This window comes from Propithecus coquereli, unplaced genomic scaffold (genome assembly GCF_000956105.1).
Source record: "Propithecus coquereli isolate 6110/MARCELLA unplaced genomic scaffold, Pcoq_1.0 Scaffold294, whole genome shotgun sequence".
In the NCBI taxonomy this organism is placed as follows: Eukaryota; Metazoa; Chordata; class Mammalia; order Primates; family Indriidae; genus Propithecus; species Propithecus coquereli.
The window spans coordinates 3307987-3325845 of record NW_012148552.1 but is presented as its reverse complement, the minus strand read 5'-3'; the positions used below and the strand labels follow the sequence as shown (position 1 = coordinate 3325845).

The following is a 17859-nucleotide window of genomic DNA, read 5'->3' as shown; positions in this document are numbered from 1 at the left end:
TTTAGAGATTGGGTCTCACTCTGTCACCCATGCTGGAGTGCAGTGAGTATCATGATCATAGTTCACTGCAGCCTCAAACTCCTGGGCTCAAGCATTGATTTACTCTTAATATTATTTTAATAGAAAAGCTGACCTGAGTGAAGGAGCATATGTTATTCCACGTGCCCTTTCACACACATGACCACCTGGCACCCCAACCTCAGGCGTGGGACTGCAGCTCTTTTCTATGCCTAGCGGGGGCAAGGGCCTCTGCAGGGTTGTGTTTGAGCCCAGAGGGTGCACAGGGCATACCCACGCATGGAGGAGGCAGGTGGGCCCTCCTCTCTGGCAGACAAACAAACAGAAGTGGCTGCAGAGAACAAGTGAAGGTTCTAAGCAAGAATTTAGGCCAGCACAGTGGCTCACGGCTATAATCCTAGTACCTCGGGAGGCTGAGGAGGGAGGATCACTTGAGGCCATGAGCTGAAGACCAGCCTGGGCAACAATGAGACCCCAGGGGTCTCTACAGAAAATTAAAAAAAAAAATTAGCTGGGCATGGTGGCATGCATCTGTAGTCTCAGCTACTCAGGAGGCTGAGGCAGGAGGATTGCCTGAACCCAGGAGTTTGAAATTGCAGTGAGCTGTGATGATGCCACTGCATTCTAGCCCAGGCAACAGAGCGAGACCCTCTCCAAAAAAAAAAAAAAAAATTTATTACAAGCACTACACGTGTGTCTGGACAGCGATCTCAGAGCCTGCATCGCTCAGCAGAGACACACATTTCAAAGCAGGTCACCAGTCCCTCATGAATAGTCTCCCAGCCTGGCCCTTCCTTTGCCACCTCTCTGGCTTGAGATGGGACAGGGAGAGGGCCTTCTAGTTCCCAAACAAAACACAGTGTCTAAGGGCTGAGAGAGAATTACACAGCCTTATTTTTATTAGTTATCTACCAAGAAAAGAAAAAATTCCCTCCCTGCTTCAACCCCACCTCCACCACCTGGGCCCTCAGGGAGCAGCATCTTCACGGGAGTGCCTTCTGCCAAAGCTGTCCTGGGAGCCTGGGCATCTGTGCGTGGCCACCTCTCATGCCTGGGAGCCAGCCACAGGCCCCTTCCTCTACAACTTGGGGACAAAAGGGCAGCTGGCATTTCTCCAGCCCTCAGCTGTCAGCCTTGGGAACTTGGAAAAGGTTAGCGATGTCCAGCAGGGCTTGGCGGATGTGGTTCCCAAAGCGCTGGGCATTCTGTGGGAACCAAGAGCTCAGATGCGCGTTCAGGTGTGCCAGCACCCCTGTCCCCGCAAGCAAGGACTCCTCCCCAGCCAGGTGGCACCCTCTTCCTCAGGCCTGAGCCGGAGCAGGAGAGACTCACCGTCTCTGAGCTTGAGAATTTGCTGGAGATGTGGAAGAAGATCGTGTTCTCGCCTGCAATCATGTAGGAAACCCCATAGCCATCGTCTGCCACCTAAGGGCAATACCAGGGGTGAAGGGAAAGACACAAATCAAACCTTGGAGATCTGAAAGCCAAGCTGATGTACTTGCTCTTCCCACAAGGTTCACAGGAGGGGCCCTACCCCTAGATGCTGCATTTTCCCTGAGGACCGCCCCCAGAAACAGTGTGAAAACCAAAGAACGGTGACCCCTGCAGTTCTGGACCCCAACCAGGGTTCTACGACCTCCCAGTTTTCCTCAGGGGGCTCATACTTTAGACCATTTCCTCTCTCCAAGGGGGTAGATAGCCTTCTGAAAAACTAGCCCATGTGAAGGTCTCAGTGGGAGACAGCAGGACTCTCTTGGGTAAGCAGCACCCAGTGTGCTACCCAGTCCCCTGGAAACCAGCCCTGGACATGGTCACGCTCCAACAGGGAAGCAGTTGGGATGGGTGGGTCCCAGGTACCTGTCTGCCTAGGTCCATAGCTACCATTCTGCTTCCATGCAGGTCTGGTTATGTTCTCCTCTGAGCAAGGTGCTCCTGCCTCCGGTCTGACCTCGAGGCCCTGCGCTCTCCACTGAAACCCCCGGGTCCCAGAGCTGCCCACCCACCCCCCTTCAGGGGCACTCACGGGGCCAAAGCCACCTCCAGCACCTAGGTGATGGGGGTACTGGCCAGGGTCAAACATGCGGATCTGGGATTGAGGGATCTGGCTGGTGGAGAGGCGCCATGGTTCTGCAAGCACCTGCAACAGGGAGGCTGCAGTCAGTCATGCACTCAGCGCACACTTGTCCAACCAGGCCAGGCACTGTCCTGCCGAGGATGTAGGAATGGACGTGAGTGCCGGAGCTCCCTCACCGCTGCCCTGGCCCCCCATGAATCTTGCCACACGAGTCCCCAGTGACCTACCTGTCCCTCCCCCTTAGCCTCTTTGACATTGTCACCACGTGAGAGATTACATAGCTGTCTGTCCCCGGCCCCCCAAGACTGCCTACTCCATGAGAAGGAGCTGCTCCTGCTTGGTCCCAGGACCGCAAGCCTGGGTGAGGTGTGGGCAGGAAAGCCAGCCCAGCCCTCCCGGGCAACTTTAGGGGAGTTGCCAGATAGAAAACAGACCGAGCCCCTGGGCCTAAGAGGGCAGAGGGACAGAGGACACACTCATCAACAACACTGACCTCAGCCAGGAAAGGGGAGCTGACCCCCAGATACTTGGAGACCACGTAAAGGCAGAAGAGGTGCCTGTCGATCCCAGCCCCTGTCATGGCCAGGCGGTACATGTTCTGGTGCTTCTGAGCAGCTTTCCGGAAGAGATCTTGGAGGTCTGCTTTCTGGGGGGCAGAAGTTGAGGGGTGAAGAGTAGCCCTGACCCTTCAGGCAGACGGGCAGTGGCAACGACACCCCACCATGTGACTGGGACTCCTTCATGGGTGGGGGGACTCACCGTGTGGGACCCCTCCATCATGGCCTGCACAAAGGCTGTGGATTCGCTGGTACAAGAACGCACAGTCTCAGTCCGTCCCTCTCGGAACATTCTGGTCATCGAGGCCTCATAGGTCAGGCAGAACTTACCCCTGTCCTGGGGTACACAGAGGGGTGAATCTGGCAGGTGGGCACTGGTGCCACCCCTGCAGCACCCACTCAGCAGCCCAGGGGGGCTCCTACCCGAAAGTGAGCCAGCTGCAGGGCAATCTGCACGAAGGCATCAGGGCTGGTCCGACACTTCTTGATGAGGCCTTTGCCAAAGGACAGGAACTGGAAGCAGTACAACTCCACGTCGTCTGCCAGCGCCTTGGCCACCTGGTAGGAACTCTCGATGACTGCCTGGCACTGCCGGAGACATGGAAATGGTCAGCTGGGGGCAGTGCTCTCCGAGCAGGACTCTGGGTCACGTCTAGGAGGCACGAGGTTCAGCTGATGAAGGCAACATCTTTAGGAGGAGGGGCTGTGAGGACAACCTGGGGGAAATCGGCCACCAGGGGCCAGGCTGAGCTTTGTGGGGAAGAGGGAGGTGCTAATAGGTGCTTCACAGACATGATCTTCGCATCACATGTTGTTCTCTATCCACAGATGGCCTTGAGGGGTCTTTGTTCCGGACGCCAGTGTGGACCCTACCCAGCACCGTGAGAAGTTCCTGTCCCTTCCCCTGAGGGCCTGGCCAGGTGGTGGGGCGAGGATGGGAGGGGGAGGCAGAGTGACTTAGGTGTCCCTGTCCCACCTGCTTAGGAATGTCCCACTGCAGCCGCAGAGGAGGTGCCAGTGCAGAGTTCGGTTTCCCCAGGCAGTGCCCAGTCTCTGTGTATCTCAGATGGAAGGTGTCTGTGCCCAGGACGAACTACAGGAGGAGGGTCAGACTGAGAGGCCAGCCTCATCCCTCCAAGCCTGCCCTGCAGGTCCCCTCTCCAGGGCTGTTACCTCCCAGAGGTGCCCAATGATGGGGGCATCTGCCCATGCATGTTCCGCGTTGATACCCAACTGCCCGTTCTTGAAGGAAATGAGAGTGAAGGACTTGTCAAACCACCTGCAGAAGTAGACACAATGATGACGCAAGGCGGGGGACATCCACAGGAGCCTAACCTACAACCCTACCCCTAACCAGCTAAGTCTGTTTAACCCTGATCCTGATCCTAACCCTATCCCTAAGCACTAACCCTAAACCTAACCCTAACCCTATGTCTATCTCTAACTTTAACCCTGACTATAACCACTAACCCTAAAAGTAACCTCCATCCCTAACACTAACCCTAACCTCCAGGCTCAAGTTTAATCTCTAACTTCTAACCCTAACCTCTAACTCTATCTCACTACTAATCATAACCCTAACCTCTAATCTTAATCCTCTAATCCTAACCCTCTAACTCTAACTTCTAACTTTAACCCCTAACCTCTAACCCTAACCACTAACCTTTAACTCTAACCTCTGACCTGTGGGGCTGGGAGTGCCATACCTGTTGTAGCAGTTGCCGTGTAGCAGGGCTTTGCCGTAGAGGCTGAGGCTAGCCTCGTCTTCGGGGTCATAGTGGTAGGACTCCTCATCCAGAGCCACAAAGAAAGCAGCGCGCTCGATGGCCTCCAGGGCAGCCTTGTTCTTGCCAGAGCTGAAGAAGGCTTGGCGTGCCTGTGCCCACTCCACCCTGCAGCACAAGGACTTGGGGTGAGGCGCCTCCCAGGACGTGGCTGGGCCTGGAGATGCGGGAGGTGGGGGTGCCGGCTGTCTCTCCACGCACTCCCACCTAGCTGCCACCCGCTGGACGTGGGTTACACCTGCTGTCCTACTGATGTTACCGCCAGTGCCCTCCACTACCGCAGGTCCTACGCACCCCCTCTCCTGGTTGTGTCTCCAGCCCCCAGTTCCAGGGCGGCAGGCAGGGCTGAGCTCCTTTCCCCTGAACCTCAGTCAGGACAGCCCCTCCCGCAGGCCGGTACCTTCCCCCCGCGGTGAGGGCTGCCAGCCTCTCCTCCCCAGGCTGGGGCGGGGAAGGGTCGTCCAGGATCCTCTGGAACTGCATCTCCAGGTCCCTGGGCTTGAGCAGGCGGGAGCCCTCGTAGAGCCACACCTTGAAGAAGCGCCCCTTGTGGTAGACAGCCACGTGCCTGCTGTCTGAGAGATGCTGCAGCACATCTGTGACAGAGGCCACGGTGAGCTGAGGCAGGGCCATGGGGAGCACCTTGCACTCCCGAATGCACTCTGGGAAGGGTCTACCTCCCTCACACGGGGTGGCCCCAGGTGGCCCCTGCCACCCCTGCTTTGCCCTAGGCCTGCCTTCCCCTGGGGGCAGGATCTATGTGCCTAAACCAGGCCCTGTGCTGGGGGCTTCCAACAACAGTCCTATGAGGTCGTTCACAGACGAGGAAACCAAAGCAGCAGGTAGTTACGCAAACTGCAGGAGGAGACGTTGCCAGAAACAGGGAAGGCTGCTGCCTCTGCCCTCTTCCTCTGCGAGCTCCATGGAAGGCACTCATGCTCCTCCTCAGCTGCACACAGGATGCCTCCTGCTGCTCTTTACTCATAGGACTACCTTCCCCACGCACAGTGAGCCCCTGCAGGGGAGAGGCTCTGTTCTGGGCCCCTTGGGGTCCCTGCACCAGCATCAAGCCTATAAATAACAGATGTCTAGTATTGTCACAGACTGACTACTTTTCATAGTTTCACAACCCTAAGACACTGCGGATGCTTGGTGCTGAGCAGATAGCAGGGTTCCTTGCCACAGGGGGCCACAGCTGTGAGGGCGGGGCTTGGTTTCAGTGGGTGCCTGGCTGTGGCCTGGTACCTGTCTCCTTGCCGGGGATCCGTGTGGTGTTGAACATCCTCTCCATCTGATAGGAGCACATAGGCACAATGCCCAGTGCCATCACCTGGAGGAAGGCCCAGCACAGCTCAGAGTCAGGTCTCCTCTCCTGTCCCACCCTCAACCCTGACTCAACTCACGGGCTTGATCTCTTCACGGTCCAGTTTACGGCGATACATGATCATGGCATGGATGATGTTTCCCAGACGGGCTGCCTGCACATCTGTGTTCTTGACGAGCACAAAGTCCTACAAAGAGAGCAGAACCTGCAGGATGGGAACCTCTGTCTAGGGGGCGTCACCTGGGTCTCACTGGCCCGAGGACCAACCTATCTGGGGACCTGAGGTGTCTTGTCTCCTTCTCCAGTACATCCTGCACACACTGTTAGAGTGAACTTCCAGAAATGCACCAGTGACCCCATTAATCCTCTGCTCTAGCTTTGGCCCAAGCTGATTTTTGATAACCTATTTTATTTATTCATATTTTACTTATTTTGCTTTGAGAAAGGAGTTCTACAACTAATAAATTGTTTAAAATCTCTGATATGGGCCAGTTGTGTAAGAGTTTCTGGAAGGACAGCTTGTGGGAGTGTTCCAGCCAGCTGCGCAGTGGGAGGGAGGGGCACATTGTGCAGGTGGGAGGCTGGCTGTGGAGGCCAGAGTCAGGAGGAGGGCCAGTCACATGGGGAAGGGGCAGACAGTGACTTCTTGAACTCTCAGAGAAGCCTGGCCCTCGTCCTGTGGTCTGGCTCCACAGAGGCATGTTTTAGAAAGTTCCCTGGTAATAGTGTCAGGACAGCTGGAAGCTGTGGCCGAGAAGCCAGGAAGAGAACCAAGAAAGGAGGTGACATAGCCTGAGAGACTCAGAGAGGTGGTGACAGGCTGTGGGGTCTCTGGATTCTCCTCATCCTCAGAATCCCCATCTCTCCTAAGCTGCTTCTGAGCTGCTCTCCTGAAATCTCCTCTCCTCCTTCCCTCTGCTTCAGGCCTTGCTCCATCCACAATGCCTACTTGCCCACGGAAACTGCCAGCAGGGCTCTGGGCTGTCCTCCAGGTCTTTTGCCTTGGAGCTGGGCACAGAGCTAGCACACACAGGAGCCCTGTGGGGCTCTGGTTCTCACCATGACATAATAGTTGCTGTTCACCATGATGGGGCTCCTGCCTCGAAGGTAGATGTACTCTTCCCACCAGTCGCTCACCTGTGGGTGGGTCGGAGGTTAGAGCTGGGGAGGGGGCAGCCAGGACACATGGTGGTGAGAATGAGCCCAGGAGGACAAACTTACATAGTTAGTTGCCCACCATGACTTGAGTACCAGGTATTTCTGCAGCCTGGGAGCAGTCTTGTCCTGGAATTCTTTGGCCAGTATCTCCATGCGGTAGTATTCCTCATCATCCAACAAGGGTCGCACAGATTCTAAGTACTGTCCAGCCAAGTTATCGTCACCATGGGGGCCAGAAAGCAATGGCTACCTCTGTCTTAATCTTCTTCTCAACGCTCCCTCCTCACCCAGCCCCGTTACTCTCAAGCCCACTCTTTGCACAGAACAGCCCCTTATGTTTGGACAAGTCCTCGGAATCCAGCCTCCCTGTCCACTGCGATGCTTGAGCCAGGCCCTCACCTGCCTAACTGTGGCTGCCACGCTGGGCACGGGAAGCTTGGGCAGAGATGTCTGGAAGCTGTAGAGCATGGGTCGTCGGCTGCATAGAAGACGGACACAGATCTGGGGGTACAGAGCAGAGTGCTGGGGGAGCAGCCAGCGGAAAGAACGAAAACAAACCAGCAAACACTCAAGACCCTCAGAACCATCCTGGCCCCTCTAGGACAAACCCACATGCCAGGCAGCAGTGCTCCGCTGCCTCTCCCCACCCCCGCTCAGAACCCCAAAGGAGGCCCCTGGGATCTCAGACCAGATGCCCAAACCCCTTCACCGGCTTCTGCTCACAACCCAGATCTTGGTGAAGTGGCTGGTCTGGCCATGCATCTCAAACATCCACCCGTGGTAGCAAAGAAGCAGCTTCAGGGTTTGGCGGAAGAGGAAGATGCCTGTCACCCAGACCCCCGTGGAGAAGATGGCCATGCTGAGAAGTGCTCGGGTCTGTGGGGTCTGGTAGGGGCCACACCTATTGAAGAAGGGGCGAGGGCTGCAGGGGGTCGTCTCGAGGCCAGCCTTGGGGAAATTTTGACTCCACAGCTGATGGCTGTGAACCGTCTCAGGGGAGGCACCAAGGGGAAAGGAACTCCCTGGGCACACTCATGTCTGATTGCATCAAACACGAGCTGACGTGGGTCTGAGACCGTGGGGTCCCGGTGGGCTGCCCCCGTGAGTAAGGTTACTGTCCTGTATCTGCCCAGCTCAGGAACCTTGGCATTGGGAGCTTGGCCCAGCCCTCCCTCATGACACCTGTGCTCTTCTAGCCCGATTCTTACCCCCGAGGGAGGCATCTCTGGATGCAACCAACCAGCCCCAAGGAGATGTCCATGTTGCAGTAGGAGGAACCCACTGTTGCCATGACGACGACCAGCCAGCTGGTGGGGCTGCCTGGGTACACACCCCTAAGGATGCCATTCTGTGGGCAGAAACAGGCACTCTTATGGAGAAGGGGGGGTGTGAGGTAAGCGGGCACCTGGGAAGTCTGGGGAAAGGGTTCCTGGTCTTTGCCTGGAAGGCTTTCTCCCTTCATCCACCTGCTGTGCTCTTCTTACTCCTCCACACCTTCACCTCACTGTGTCCGACCACACCTTGAGCACCCCTCTGGTGTCTGCACACCAGCGCCTAAGCCCAGCAGAACTGCCAGCCAAGGTGGTGGTGAGGGACCCTGACGATGGGGTAACAGCTGACACCTGGCCTCTGCCTCAGCTCTCAGGACTCTGTTCTGCACCTGCTGGGAGAAAGCCACCTGTGCCCACCTTTATTCGAATCAGGCGTTTCTTCCAGGAGTTGATCCCGGCCAGGTAGATGTGTTTCAGGGCCTCCCGACTGAGCCGGAAGTCGACCCCTTCTGGGGTCACCGTGAACTGGAAGGCCACAGCCTGGTGCGCTTCTGCCATCCTGGGGGTTGGTTGGCACCTGGGAGGGGGCAGGAGGGTGCGCGGGCGCGCTCAGGCCGGCCCCGCCCCCGCCTGCCCCGAGGCCCCGCCTCCTGCCCGCGCCCCTCGCCAGGAGCCCAGCCGGGCCAGGGCCAACCGCCGCGGGCAGAACCCTCACGCCCACGGTGGCGCAGGGTCGCAAGGGTTCGAGCCTTGAAAGCTCCGGGAGCCCCAAGGGCAGCGAAGGGCGGCCTCGGGGCGGGAGCGTCAGCGAGGGGAGAAGACAGGTCGGGGGAGACACGCTCCAGGAAGCGGAGTCGCCTGGACAGAGGCGGGATTCGGGCGACCCCCAGCCCAACCGTGCCAACCCAAGCGCCGGCCCCTTCGCTGGCTCCTACTCACAGCTCGGGTTCGCTCCTGTCTGTGTGAGGCTGGCCACTCTGGCCCGTGTCCCCACGTCCTTCAGGCCTGGCCACCCCCGCCCCACCCTCCCCGGAAACCTGACACCCACTCCCAAATTGGGGTTGAGAAAACAGATGTGGGGCGGGAACCAGAACCCCCCCCTCCCCACTGGGAGTTAAGAAGGGGCAGGGTTTCTGCACACCGAAGGCTGCTCCAAGGTCTAGGAGCCTGGGGGCGGCCACAAAGGGTCTCACGTGAGGATGGTGGCATTAGGGCTAAAAATAGCAGAAAGTAGGGGAAAGGTCACCAACGTGTCTCAGCTGTTCCCAGATCCCTGGTGCTCCGGGGTGGCAGACCGCCTCCAGAGCCCTCTTTGTACCCTTATCTCTCTCCAGTCCTCCCCCACAAATCCTCCTAGTATTTATTATTGCTAAGCTGGTGTCAGAGGAGAGGGGAGGGATAGGCGACCTCGATTGGCAGAGTGGACCCTCAACCACTTTCAAACCCAGAGCACTGAACAGAGAGAGCAGTGGTCATTTTGTCTGTCTGTGTGTACTCCTCGTTTTGGTACTTTCTGCTGCTTCTGAGCAGGGCCGGGACAGGGTGTGAAGGAAGAAGCACATTTATTGTCTTAAGGTACACAGCACAGGGGCTCCCTGCCCCCCACAGGACCTACTCAAACTCGGGGAGAGGTCAGCCTCCTCAACCCCAGTCTCACTTGGGCCTCAGCCCGGTCCCCAGGGCCTTCTGCTCTTAGCCCTTCCCTCCAAGGTCCTGCCCTGGAGGCTCTAGGAGAAATCCAAGGACTAGGAGGGTGGAGAGTCAGGATGAGGGATGGAAGCTGGTCAGCTGCCTCTTCTGCTGGAAGTAGAACTGGAACCGAGACTGGGCATACTCCTAGGGAAGGAAACCCACGCCACATAGTGGTGAGAAGGCTTGGGACAAGCACCCTACAGTCACCTGGGTCTGCCCACAGCCACCTGGGACTACCCAGGTTTCCTGGAGGACATGTGGCCCTGCTGCTCCCCATGCCCCACCCAACATTGCCCCCACCCACCACAGGGTTACTTACCATGTAACCAAATTCTATGGTGGACATGGATGCCTGCAGGATAGACCACAGACCCCAAAAGAAATGGGATGCCAGAGCATACCTGGGAGTAGGGCAGGAAAAGTAGGGGCATTCAAGAGTACATTTGGCACTGCTTGGATCCCCTCACCCAGGCTGGTCAATCCCCAAAGCTAACTTCTTCCCACTGTCCTAACCCCTACATCACCCTGACTCTTCCTGCTCTCAAACTGTTCCTCCCTGCCAGCCCCAGGCCTCATCTTCCACCTCTGCCCCACTCGGCACTGGATCTTTATCTGCAGCTTGCAAAGTCTGATTACCTCTTCTTCAATCCCCTTTTCCTCTGTGCCCTGCCCTACCTCCACCCTGCCCCTCCTTCCTCACCTATTGACCTCTACCAGCAAATCTTCTTCCAGTCTTCTCTGCTCCTCTTGGGAGAGGGTCTCACCTTTCTTTACCTCTGCCAGGTAATGGCGAATAAAATGGAGCTAAGATCAACGGACAAGAGTCAGGAACTGGGAAAACTATGGAGTATTTCCCAGTTAACACTCGATCTGGCCACGCCTTCCAGACTTCACCTCCCTCCTCCCTCACAGGATGGGTCCTGCTTCCCAGCCTCTGGCCCACATACCTGCTGTCCTTGAGTGGGGTAATCTGTGGGCCTTGCTTTGTAGAAAGGCCATTCCTCATGAGTATAATCATAAACCCACTCACAAAAATGGTTCCCGATGTCAAAGCCCCTGCAGGAATAAGGTGGACATTCAGTCCCCAAATACCCTGGGCAGCTGGAATGCAGAGATGAAGGCCTGGTCTGTTTGCCCAGGGCCCCATGGGAACAGATCTATAGGAAGCCATCCTCCCACCCTCACCTGTAGTTGTAACTGCTGTACTCAAAATCCACCAGCATGAGGCTGTCAGCATTTTCTGGCTCTGAGAGCAGCAAGATGTTCCCTGGGGGAATGGGGTGGGGTTCTGGTCACTCCAGGGCCCTCTGGCTCCTCCACCTTGGGTTGGGAGACTCAGATGCTTTCTCCTACCTTCCTGGATGTCATTGTGGCAGAAGACCACTGGTGATGGGGTAGCGTCTAGTAACTTCCTGTGGAGGGATGGGGGCATGGGTCCTCAGTAGGGTGAGAGCTACCCTCACAGGCCAGGCCCTGACCCCGGCCCTCAATAAATACTGGGTGGGACACTGTCAGGCGCCTGGCACCACCTCCTGCACTCTTCTGCCCCACCCCTCCTTTCCCCACCCGTCCTGCCCGTCCTCACCTGAGGTTGCCCATCTCATCCTTCAGGCTGTACATCTCCAGTAGGTTCATATGGGGGAGGCCACTGGGGCGCAGGTCCTCGATCTGCTTTAGGTATCTGCAGTCCAAAGAACAGGATACACTTACTCTGCTATCCCTCCCCTCTCCTGTCTACCCCTCAGGCCAGACTATCTCACACATTTTCCTGTCATTGTGTGACTTTTCTGGCAAGTGTTTGGAAGCCTGTTCTGTGAAAGCCCATGCTAGATACTGGGATACCTAAGCCACTCAACTGGAGGGCTAGACAGAGCACAGACACATCCAGCCACAGCCCAGTGTGGTAACTGCTAGAATGAGAGTTCAGCTCAGGTGCGCAAGAGCCCCGAGGAGGCCCCTGACTCACCGCTCCATGGTCCCAAACAGCCAGTGGGGCTCCTTGGTGAAAGGCATCTCCATGCCATGGAACTGGGCCATCTTCGTGGCAATGGCTGCTGACAACGCCGGCTCTCGAAGCTCTCGAGTTTTCAGTGGCCGGCTCTGCACCCAGGAGCCTATCAGGGTGGTGAGGGGGCTGGGGCAGGACGGGGAAGGGACGGGGGAATGGGGGAGAATTCCCTACCTGGGGCGAGGGACGTGAAGGCAGACACTGGGGAGGGGAGGGGCTGGGGCAGGTGCCTGGGGAGGAGCGGGCAGGGCTGGGGCGTACTGGGATGTACTGTTCCAGTCGGCCCTCTGGAAAGACTCCATAGAGCTGGGGCCCCAGTGACCGCTCTGCAAGGATGGCGAACATCACGCTTTCGAGGACCAGGGAGTCCACGCCCTGAGGGAAGATGCCAGCAAAGGGGCGGAGTCAGGAGGGGCGGGAGGCAAAGTGGCACCCGCACACGGAGGAGGTCTGCTTCCTCCGCCTACCAAAGCTGGGACTTCCGGTCCCGCTGCCCGAAGGCTCCGGAGCAGTGCGCAGTGGGGCAATACTACTTCAGCGACAGGTCTCAAGGCCACTGCCGCTGGGGCCTGCACTGCCGCCTCACCTGCAGGATGGCCCCATACAGCCGCAGCAGCACCTCCCGAGGCTCCTCGCCAACGCTGGGCAGGTGGTCCGGGAGCGAGCAGCGGAAGAGCAGGTTACTGAGGCCTCCGCTGCAGACCCACAGCAGGCGCGCTCAGCCCGCGGCCGGCCCCCGGTCCCCTCCCGGCCAGGCCAGCCGCGGACCCGCCCCTGCCCCGCCCCCGGCGCGGGCACCCGAGGACTGCAACCACAAGGAGTGTCCTGAGGGCCCCGAGGATGACTGCGACCCCTGACCCCGGCCCACGCACCAGAGAGGCTGACCCCTGACCTCCCACCTCACGGGGTAAACCCTCAGCTCCTCCGGCTGCACTCGGCGCCAGGCCCCGCCCAAGTACTCCCGGCACCACTGGTAGGCTCGGCGCTCGGCGTCACGCGACAGCGACGAGAAGCGCCGCCGGTTCGGGGCCGCGTCCGGGCTCTTAGACTGCCGCAAGTTGTCCTTGGCCAGGCAGCCGCCAACAGTCCCGCCTCCGGCCACATCAGTCCCCTCTGCCGCCATGGCGCGGGTTCGGCGGGGCCCAACCCCCGGCAGCGCTCCGCTCCCTTCGGACGGGCTCGGCTCCGTTTCCGGCGGGTCTGCGCTTCTCCGGTTATACTCGGGTCTCTCCGGCTCTATTCGGCTCTTCGCGGCGGCGTTCGGCTCTGTCCGCTACCCTGTTCCGGGGGCTCTTTCCGAAGGCCGAATTCAGCGGCGGGGGTGGGGGCGGTCTCCGTCGTGCCCCACCCCTATTAGGAGCAACAACCAATGGCTTGTCTCTTTGGGTGCCCGATACGCCCTGTGGGCGGGGCCTCTGGAATGATTAGCCGCCGTTTGAAATGGATGAGCCAATCAGAAGCGTCGAGAGAGCGGCGTATCGCTTGGGCGGGGTGGCCAGTCTTCCGCCGGCGCTAACTGGCGTGTCCTTGGGAGTGGAGCGGGCCGAGTGCTCCGGGACAGGTGTCGCAGAAAGGCGCAGGTGAGGGAAGACCGACCTTCGCCCGGGTCCGGGAACGGAGGGAGCAGCGCGGGCAGCGGCTGCAGCAGCTCCGACGGAAGTGTCCCCTCCCGGGCACCACCCCCGGGGCCAGTGGGCGAGGCGGAAAGCCACTGAGCGCGTGTGGCTGATCCTGAGTGTGGATGACACTGAGGAGAGCGCATGTGCGCGTGTGAGAGAGACGCAGAGAGTAGAGCGCGGGGACACCTGGTAGGTGCCCAGTAGACATTTCTCGAATGAATGCGACCCTTGGGACAATTCCGATGACTTCGGGCACACCAAATCCCTAATCACCGCCAAGACCCCCTTGTCAGTAGAAGCGCACCTCTGAATGACGAGGCTTTTGCTGCCCTGCTTGAAATTCGTGTCTTCACGCCCCCCTCCCCTCCCCCTCCTGGCCCCCATCCCTAGGACCAATGACAGACTCAAATCCAGGAGCGCGTGAAGGCTCCTACCTTGGAGCAGACCCCCCTGGGGCTGCATCGTGTCTCTTGGCCTAGGCGGCTCAGACTCACCTCCCTTGGAGGGCATCCCACTTTAAGCGCGTGCTCCTGCATGTCCGCTTCTGCTTCAGGCGGGAGTGGCAACCAGGAAGGCTTGAGCCACAGGAATCTGTGACAGTGCCTGCCAAACGGTGGTGTTCTTTGGGGTAAATAGATGGGCATCTGACCAGGATGTTGTTTGATCTGAATAACCGGAAAGAAATCAAGAATTGGTAATCAGCAGGTTAATGTCATTCCTGCAGTGGAAGATCATGATCCCTCACTCTGTATTTACGTCGGAGCTAGTTCTGAGACCCAGAGCCCACTGATTGAAAGGGAGGCTTGGTCGCGTTCAAGAAGAATCCTACAATGCCACCGCCATAAGTATATACAAAAAATATTCCTCCAGTCCTTCCCTAAAGGGACCTAGAGCCACTTGACAAAGTGACTAATACACTTTAAAAAGCTGTTAGATACAGGATCTGAGCTGACACTTGTACCAGGGCACCTAAAGCGTCCTGACTCTCCAGTTAGAGGAGGAACTTACGGAAATCAGATGATAAATGTAATCCTGACCCAAGTCCTGTGGTTACTTCTCTGGTTCCAGTGCATACTTGGGATGACTTTATACCTAGCAATGGGCAGAGCTTGTGCATTGATCCCTGACCTGTGGAATAAGAACCATGTGGTAGGAAAAGCAAAGTCGAAGCCCTCGAAACTCTTCACCCCACCGGAACCCCTCCAAGATAGAAATAATACTGCATTCCAGGTGGAATTGCAGGGATTGTGTCACCCTCAAAGACTTAAAGTGGTGGTCACCATTTCATCCCTTCAGTTTACTCAAATGGCCCATGCAAAATATAGGTGAATTCAAGTAAATGATGGTGAACTACCACAAACTTAGCCAAGTAATATCCCCAGTCACAGCAGTTGTGCCAGATGTGGTATCTTTACTATAATAGATTAATGCACCTCTGGTGTTTGATAATGCAGATATTGATATGGTGGACATTCTTGTCAATTCCCAATGGTAAAGAGGATCAAAAGAAGTTCACATTTATATGGGAAGGGTAGCCATATACATTGTCTTGCTTCTTGTTGTTTTAACTCTCCTCTTCTCTGTCATAATATAGATAGTCCTTAGGGACCTTACGATCTGGACATTCCACATACACTGATGACATGCTAATTGGACATGGCGAAGAAAGAAATGACAAGTGCTCTGGCCTTGGTAAGACAATGCATGTCAGAGAATAAGAGATAAACCCTCAAAAGTTCTGGAGCCTACCATATCTGTGAAATTTTTGGGGGTGGAGTGCTCTAGGGCAAGCCGAGGCATCACCTCTAAGACAAGGACCAGTTACTGCATCCTGCATCCCTGCCACAAAGAAGGAGGCATAGCACTTGATGCACCTCTGGGTTCTGGAGTCAGCATGTACTAAGGAATACTGTTCTGACCCATTTGTTCGGTAACTGAGAAAACTGCCAGTTTTGAGTGGGGCCCAGAGAAAAAAGAGGTCTCTGCTGAAGATCCGGACAGCCTTCCCTGCCACTTAGCAGAACCAGTGGGTTAGGGTTGGGTTTATTTGTGACAGATAAGGACCCTGTGTGGCACCTCCAGCAAGCCCCAACAGGAGAGTTGCTGTGCACACTCCCAGGGTTCTGGGGCAAGACAACCATAGAACTTACCAAGTGAAAACAGTGTTGGGCACCAGACCCAAGAAGACTGAGTACCTGATTATGGGGCATCAGTGACCATGTGACAGAATCTGCCTGTCCTGAGCTAGATCTTGTCAGACCTACCAAGTCAAATCAGTCAGGAGGCTCAGTAGCTATTCATTGTGCAATGAAAAAGGTATCCTCGGAGTTGGACCCAAGCTTGTCTAGAGGGCAACAGTCATTTACAGAAAGAGGTGGCTGTGGCCCCACATCTCCTACCTTTTGCATCAGTGTCTCTCTCTTATCAAAAAATCACCTGGGGGTGGTGGCTCATACCTGTAATTGTAGCACTCTGGGAGGCTGAGGTGGGAGAATTAATTGAGGTTAGGAGTTTGAGACCAGCCTCAGTAAGAGCAAGACCCCACCTCTATGAAAAATAGAAAAAAATTAGCTGGGCCTGGTGGCATGCTTCTGTAGTCCCAGGTACTTGGGAGGCTGAGGCAGTAGGATTCCTTGGGCCCAGGAGTTTGAGGTTGCAGTGAGCTATGATGAGCCACTGTACTCTAGAAGCGGCAGGGTGAGAGAGTGAGACTGTCTCAAAAAAAAAATCACATACTTGTTAATGTCATCACCAATCTCATCAGAAAAATATTTAAATATTGGGAAACTAAACTCATGGTGCTGGACACAGGTTTTCCAGAAAAATTCAAATTTTACCATTGGCAACAAACACTATCAGTTGTTTTCCTTGAGATGATATGATCACTTTGTTCATTTCTGAGAAGGTGTCTGCCTCATACCCAAGTCTGAATAACTGTAGTTTGTCAGTTGTTTTTTCAAGTATGGTGTTTCATGAAACAATAATGCAAGTAATTTGACAGCCATTGTGCTTCAGAATGCATACTTATGTATCTTCCTATGTCATCATCCTGAATATTAAGAAATATTCTTTAGTATCAAGACTTAATAAAATTAATAATTTTTGTTGCTTCATCAAGGAAATTCTTAAGTAAAACTGCTTTTCTCCCGACAAGTAGCAGTGAAGAATTTGTTGACTACTGTTATAGTTTGGTACCACTGCTTTAATTTATGCTAAGGAGCCAGCGGTTTTACCAACCATTGCTTTTGTACCATCAGTGCAAATGTCAACACAGTGGAAAGGGCAAATAACATACTAGTACTATTATATAAATAATTTTGACCTTTCTAATCCCCTTAAAGTATCTTGGGGACTTCAGGAATTCATGGGCTGTATTGTGAGAACCATTGCTCTAGGATATCATAGGATATATGCATTTTCAATTTTACTAAATATTGCTAAATTTCTCTCCAAAGTGGTTATCCCAATTTATATTCTCACAATTATGGTAATACTTGGTCATAAGTCACAGAGATCTAAAATGACAGTGACTTAAATAAGGGAAATTTGAATGATGCTGTGTGTGGTTGAACACAGACTACATGGAAGGGGGCCCCTGGAATTACACAGTGCCCAATCTGTACAATCTTACACAGTTTACATGAGGTAAGCGTATTTATCTCACGTAAAAGTTTGGAGATAGCCAGCCGTGGGCTTGAGTGGTAGCTCTGTTCCATAAAGTCCTTGCTGTAGACTGAATGCTTGTGTCCCCCCCAAATTCATATGTTGAAACATAATCCCCAACATGATGGAGGTATTTGGAGGTGGGACCTTTGGGAGGTGCTTAGTTTATGAGGGTGAACTCTTTTATTTTAGCCTATCTCTTTTTTTTATATATTTAAAATTCATTTCTTGAGACAGCTTATAGTTGAGTCTGACTTTTTATACAGTCTGATAATCTGCTTTTTAATTTGAGTGTTTAGACCATTTCCATTTAATGTCATTATTGGATTTAAATCTACCATCTTGCTATTGGTTTGATATTTGTTCCATCTTACCTTTATTCTGTTTCCCCTCTTTTTCTGCTTTTTTTGGATCAACCAAGTATGTTTTGGTATTCAATTTTATGTCTGATCTTAGCTTTTTAGCTATGTCTCTTTGCTGATTTTCAGCAATTTGGTTATCATGTGTTTTATTTTGTGTTTGTATCATGTGGTTTGTATCGTGGTTTATTTTGTGTTTATCTTGTGTGGTATTTGTTGGGTGTTTTGGATCTGCGGGTATATAATTTTCAAAAGATTCGTAAATCTTTCAGCCATTATTTCTTCAAAAATTTTTTTTTCTGCTGCCCCTTTGTATTTCCAGTCAAACAGTT

At 54.8% G+C, this 17859-nt stretch overlaps 2 protein-coding genes across 3 annotated transcripts; both read right to left on the bottom strand.

The window, feature by feature from the left end:
* Positions 1 to 889: 889 nt before the first annotated feature.
* On the bottom strand, positions 890 to 8853 carry CPT1B (carnitine palmitoyltransferase 1B (muscle)). Its single transcript, XM_012648774.1, has 18 exons — positions 8604 to 8853; positions 8124 to 8263; positions 7639 to 7816; positions 7315 to 7416; positions 6979 to 7116; positions 6817 to 6894; positions 5837 to 5944; positions 5679 to 5763; positions 4834 to 5029; positions 4356 to 4541; positions 3823 to 3928; positions 3626 to 3742; positions 3073 to 3237; positions 2852 to 2986; positions 2586 to 2738; positions 2042 to 2155; positions 1351 to 1443; positions 890 to 1223 (listed from the first exon to the last, which is right to left on the bottom strand). The coding sequence occupies exons 1-18, from the start codon at positions 8742 to 8744 to the stop codon at positions 1140 to 1142; spliced, it is 2319 nt and encodes a 772-aa protein (XP_012504228.1). The 5' UTR covers positions 8745 to 8853; the 3' UTR covers positions 890 to 1139.
* An 871-nt stretch (positions 8854 to 9724) lies between these two features.
* CHKB (choline kinase beta) lies at positions 9725 to 13679 on the bottom strand. Of its 2 annotated transcripts, none has more exons than XM_012648778.1 (11): positions 12786 to 13679; positions 12473 to 12581; positions 12148 to 12261; positions 11845 to 11978; positions 11464 to 11559; positions 11232 to 11290; positions 11064 to 11145; positions 10826 to 10934; positions 10579 to 10682; positions 10198 to 10279; positions 9725 to 10022 (listed from the first exon to the last, which is right to left on the bottom strand). In XM_012648778.1, exons 1-11 carry the CDS (start codon positions 13007 to 13009, stop codon positions 9948 to 9950), a joined length of 1188 nt encoding a protein of 395 aa, XP_012504232.1. In that variant the 5' UTR covers positions 13010 to 13679; the 3' UTR covers positions 9725 to 9947. The 2 variants fall into 2 exon arrangements, with proteins under 2 accessions (XP_012504232.1, XP_012504231.1); XM_012648777.1 differs by having other exon boundaries at positions 9729 to 10022; positions 12061 to 12261.
* Positions 13680 to 17859: the final 4180 nt, after the last annotated feature.

Excerpts from the sequence above, each read along its gene's own strand:
- CPT1B (XM_012648774.1), bottom strand. The coding sequence starts at position 8,744 with ATGGCAGAAGCGCACCAGGCTGTGGCCTTCCAGTTCACGGTGACCCCA. Across the intron at positions 7,417-7,638 it reads ACTTCACCAAGATCTGGGTT|ATCTGTGTCCGTCTTCTATG; the intron begins GTGAGCAGAAGC and ends CTGTACCCCCAG. Across the intron at positions 6,895-6,978 it reads CATGGTGGGCAACTAACTAT|GTGAGCGACTGGTGGGAAGA; the intron begins GTAAGTTTGTCC and ends ACCCACCCACAG.
- CHKB (XM_012648777.1), bottom strand. The coding sequence starts at position 13,009 with ATGGCGGCAGAGGGGACTGATGTGGCCGGAGGCGGGACTGTTGGCGGC. Across the intron at positions 10,935-11,063 it reads TACAGCAGTTACAACTACAG|GGGCTTTGACATCGGGAACC; the intron begins GTGAGGGTGGGA and ends TTATTCCTGCAG. Across the intron at positions 10,280-10,578 it reads TTGCTGGTAGAGGTCAATAG|GTATGCTCTGGCATCCCATT; the intron begins GTGAGGAAGGAG and ends CCCTACTCCCAG.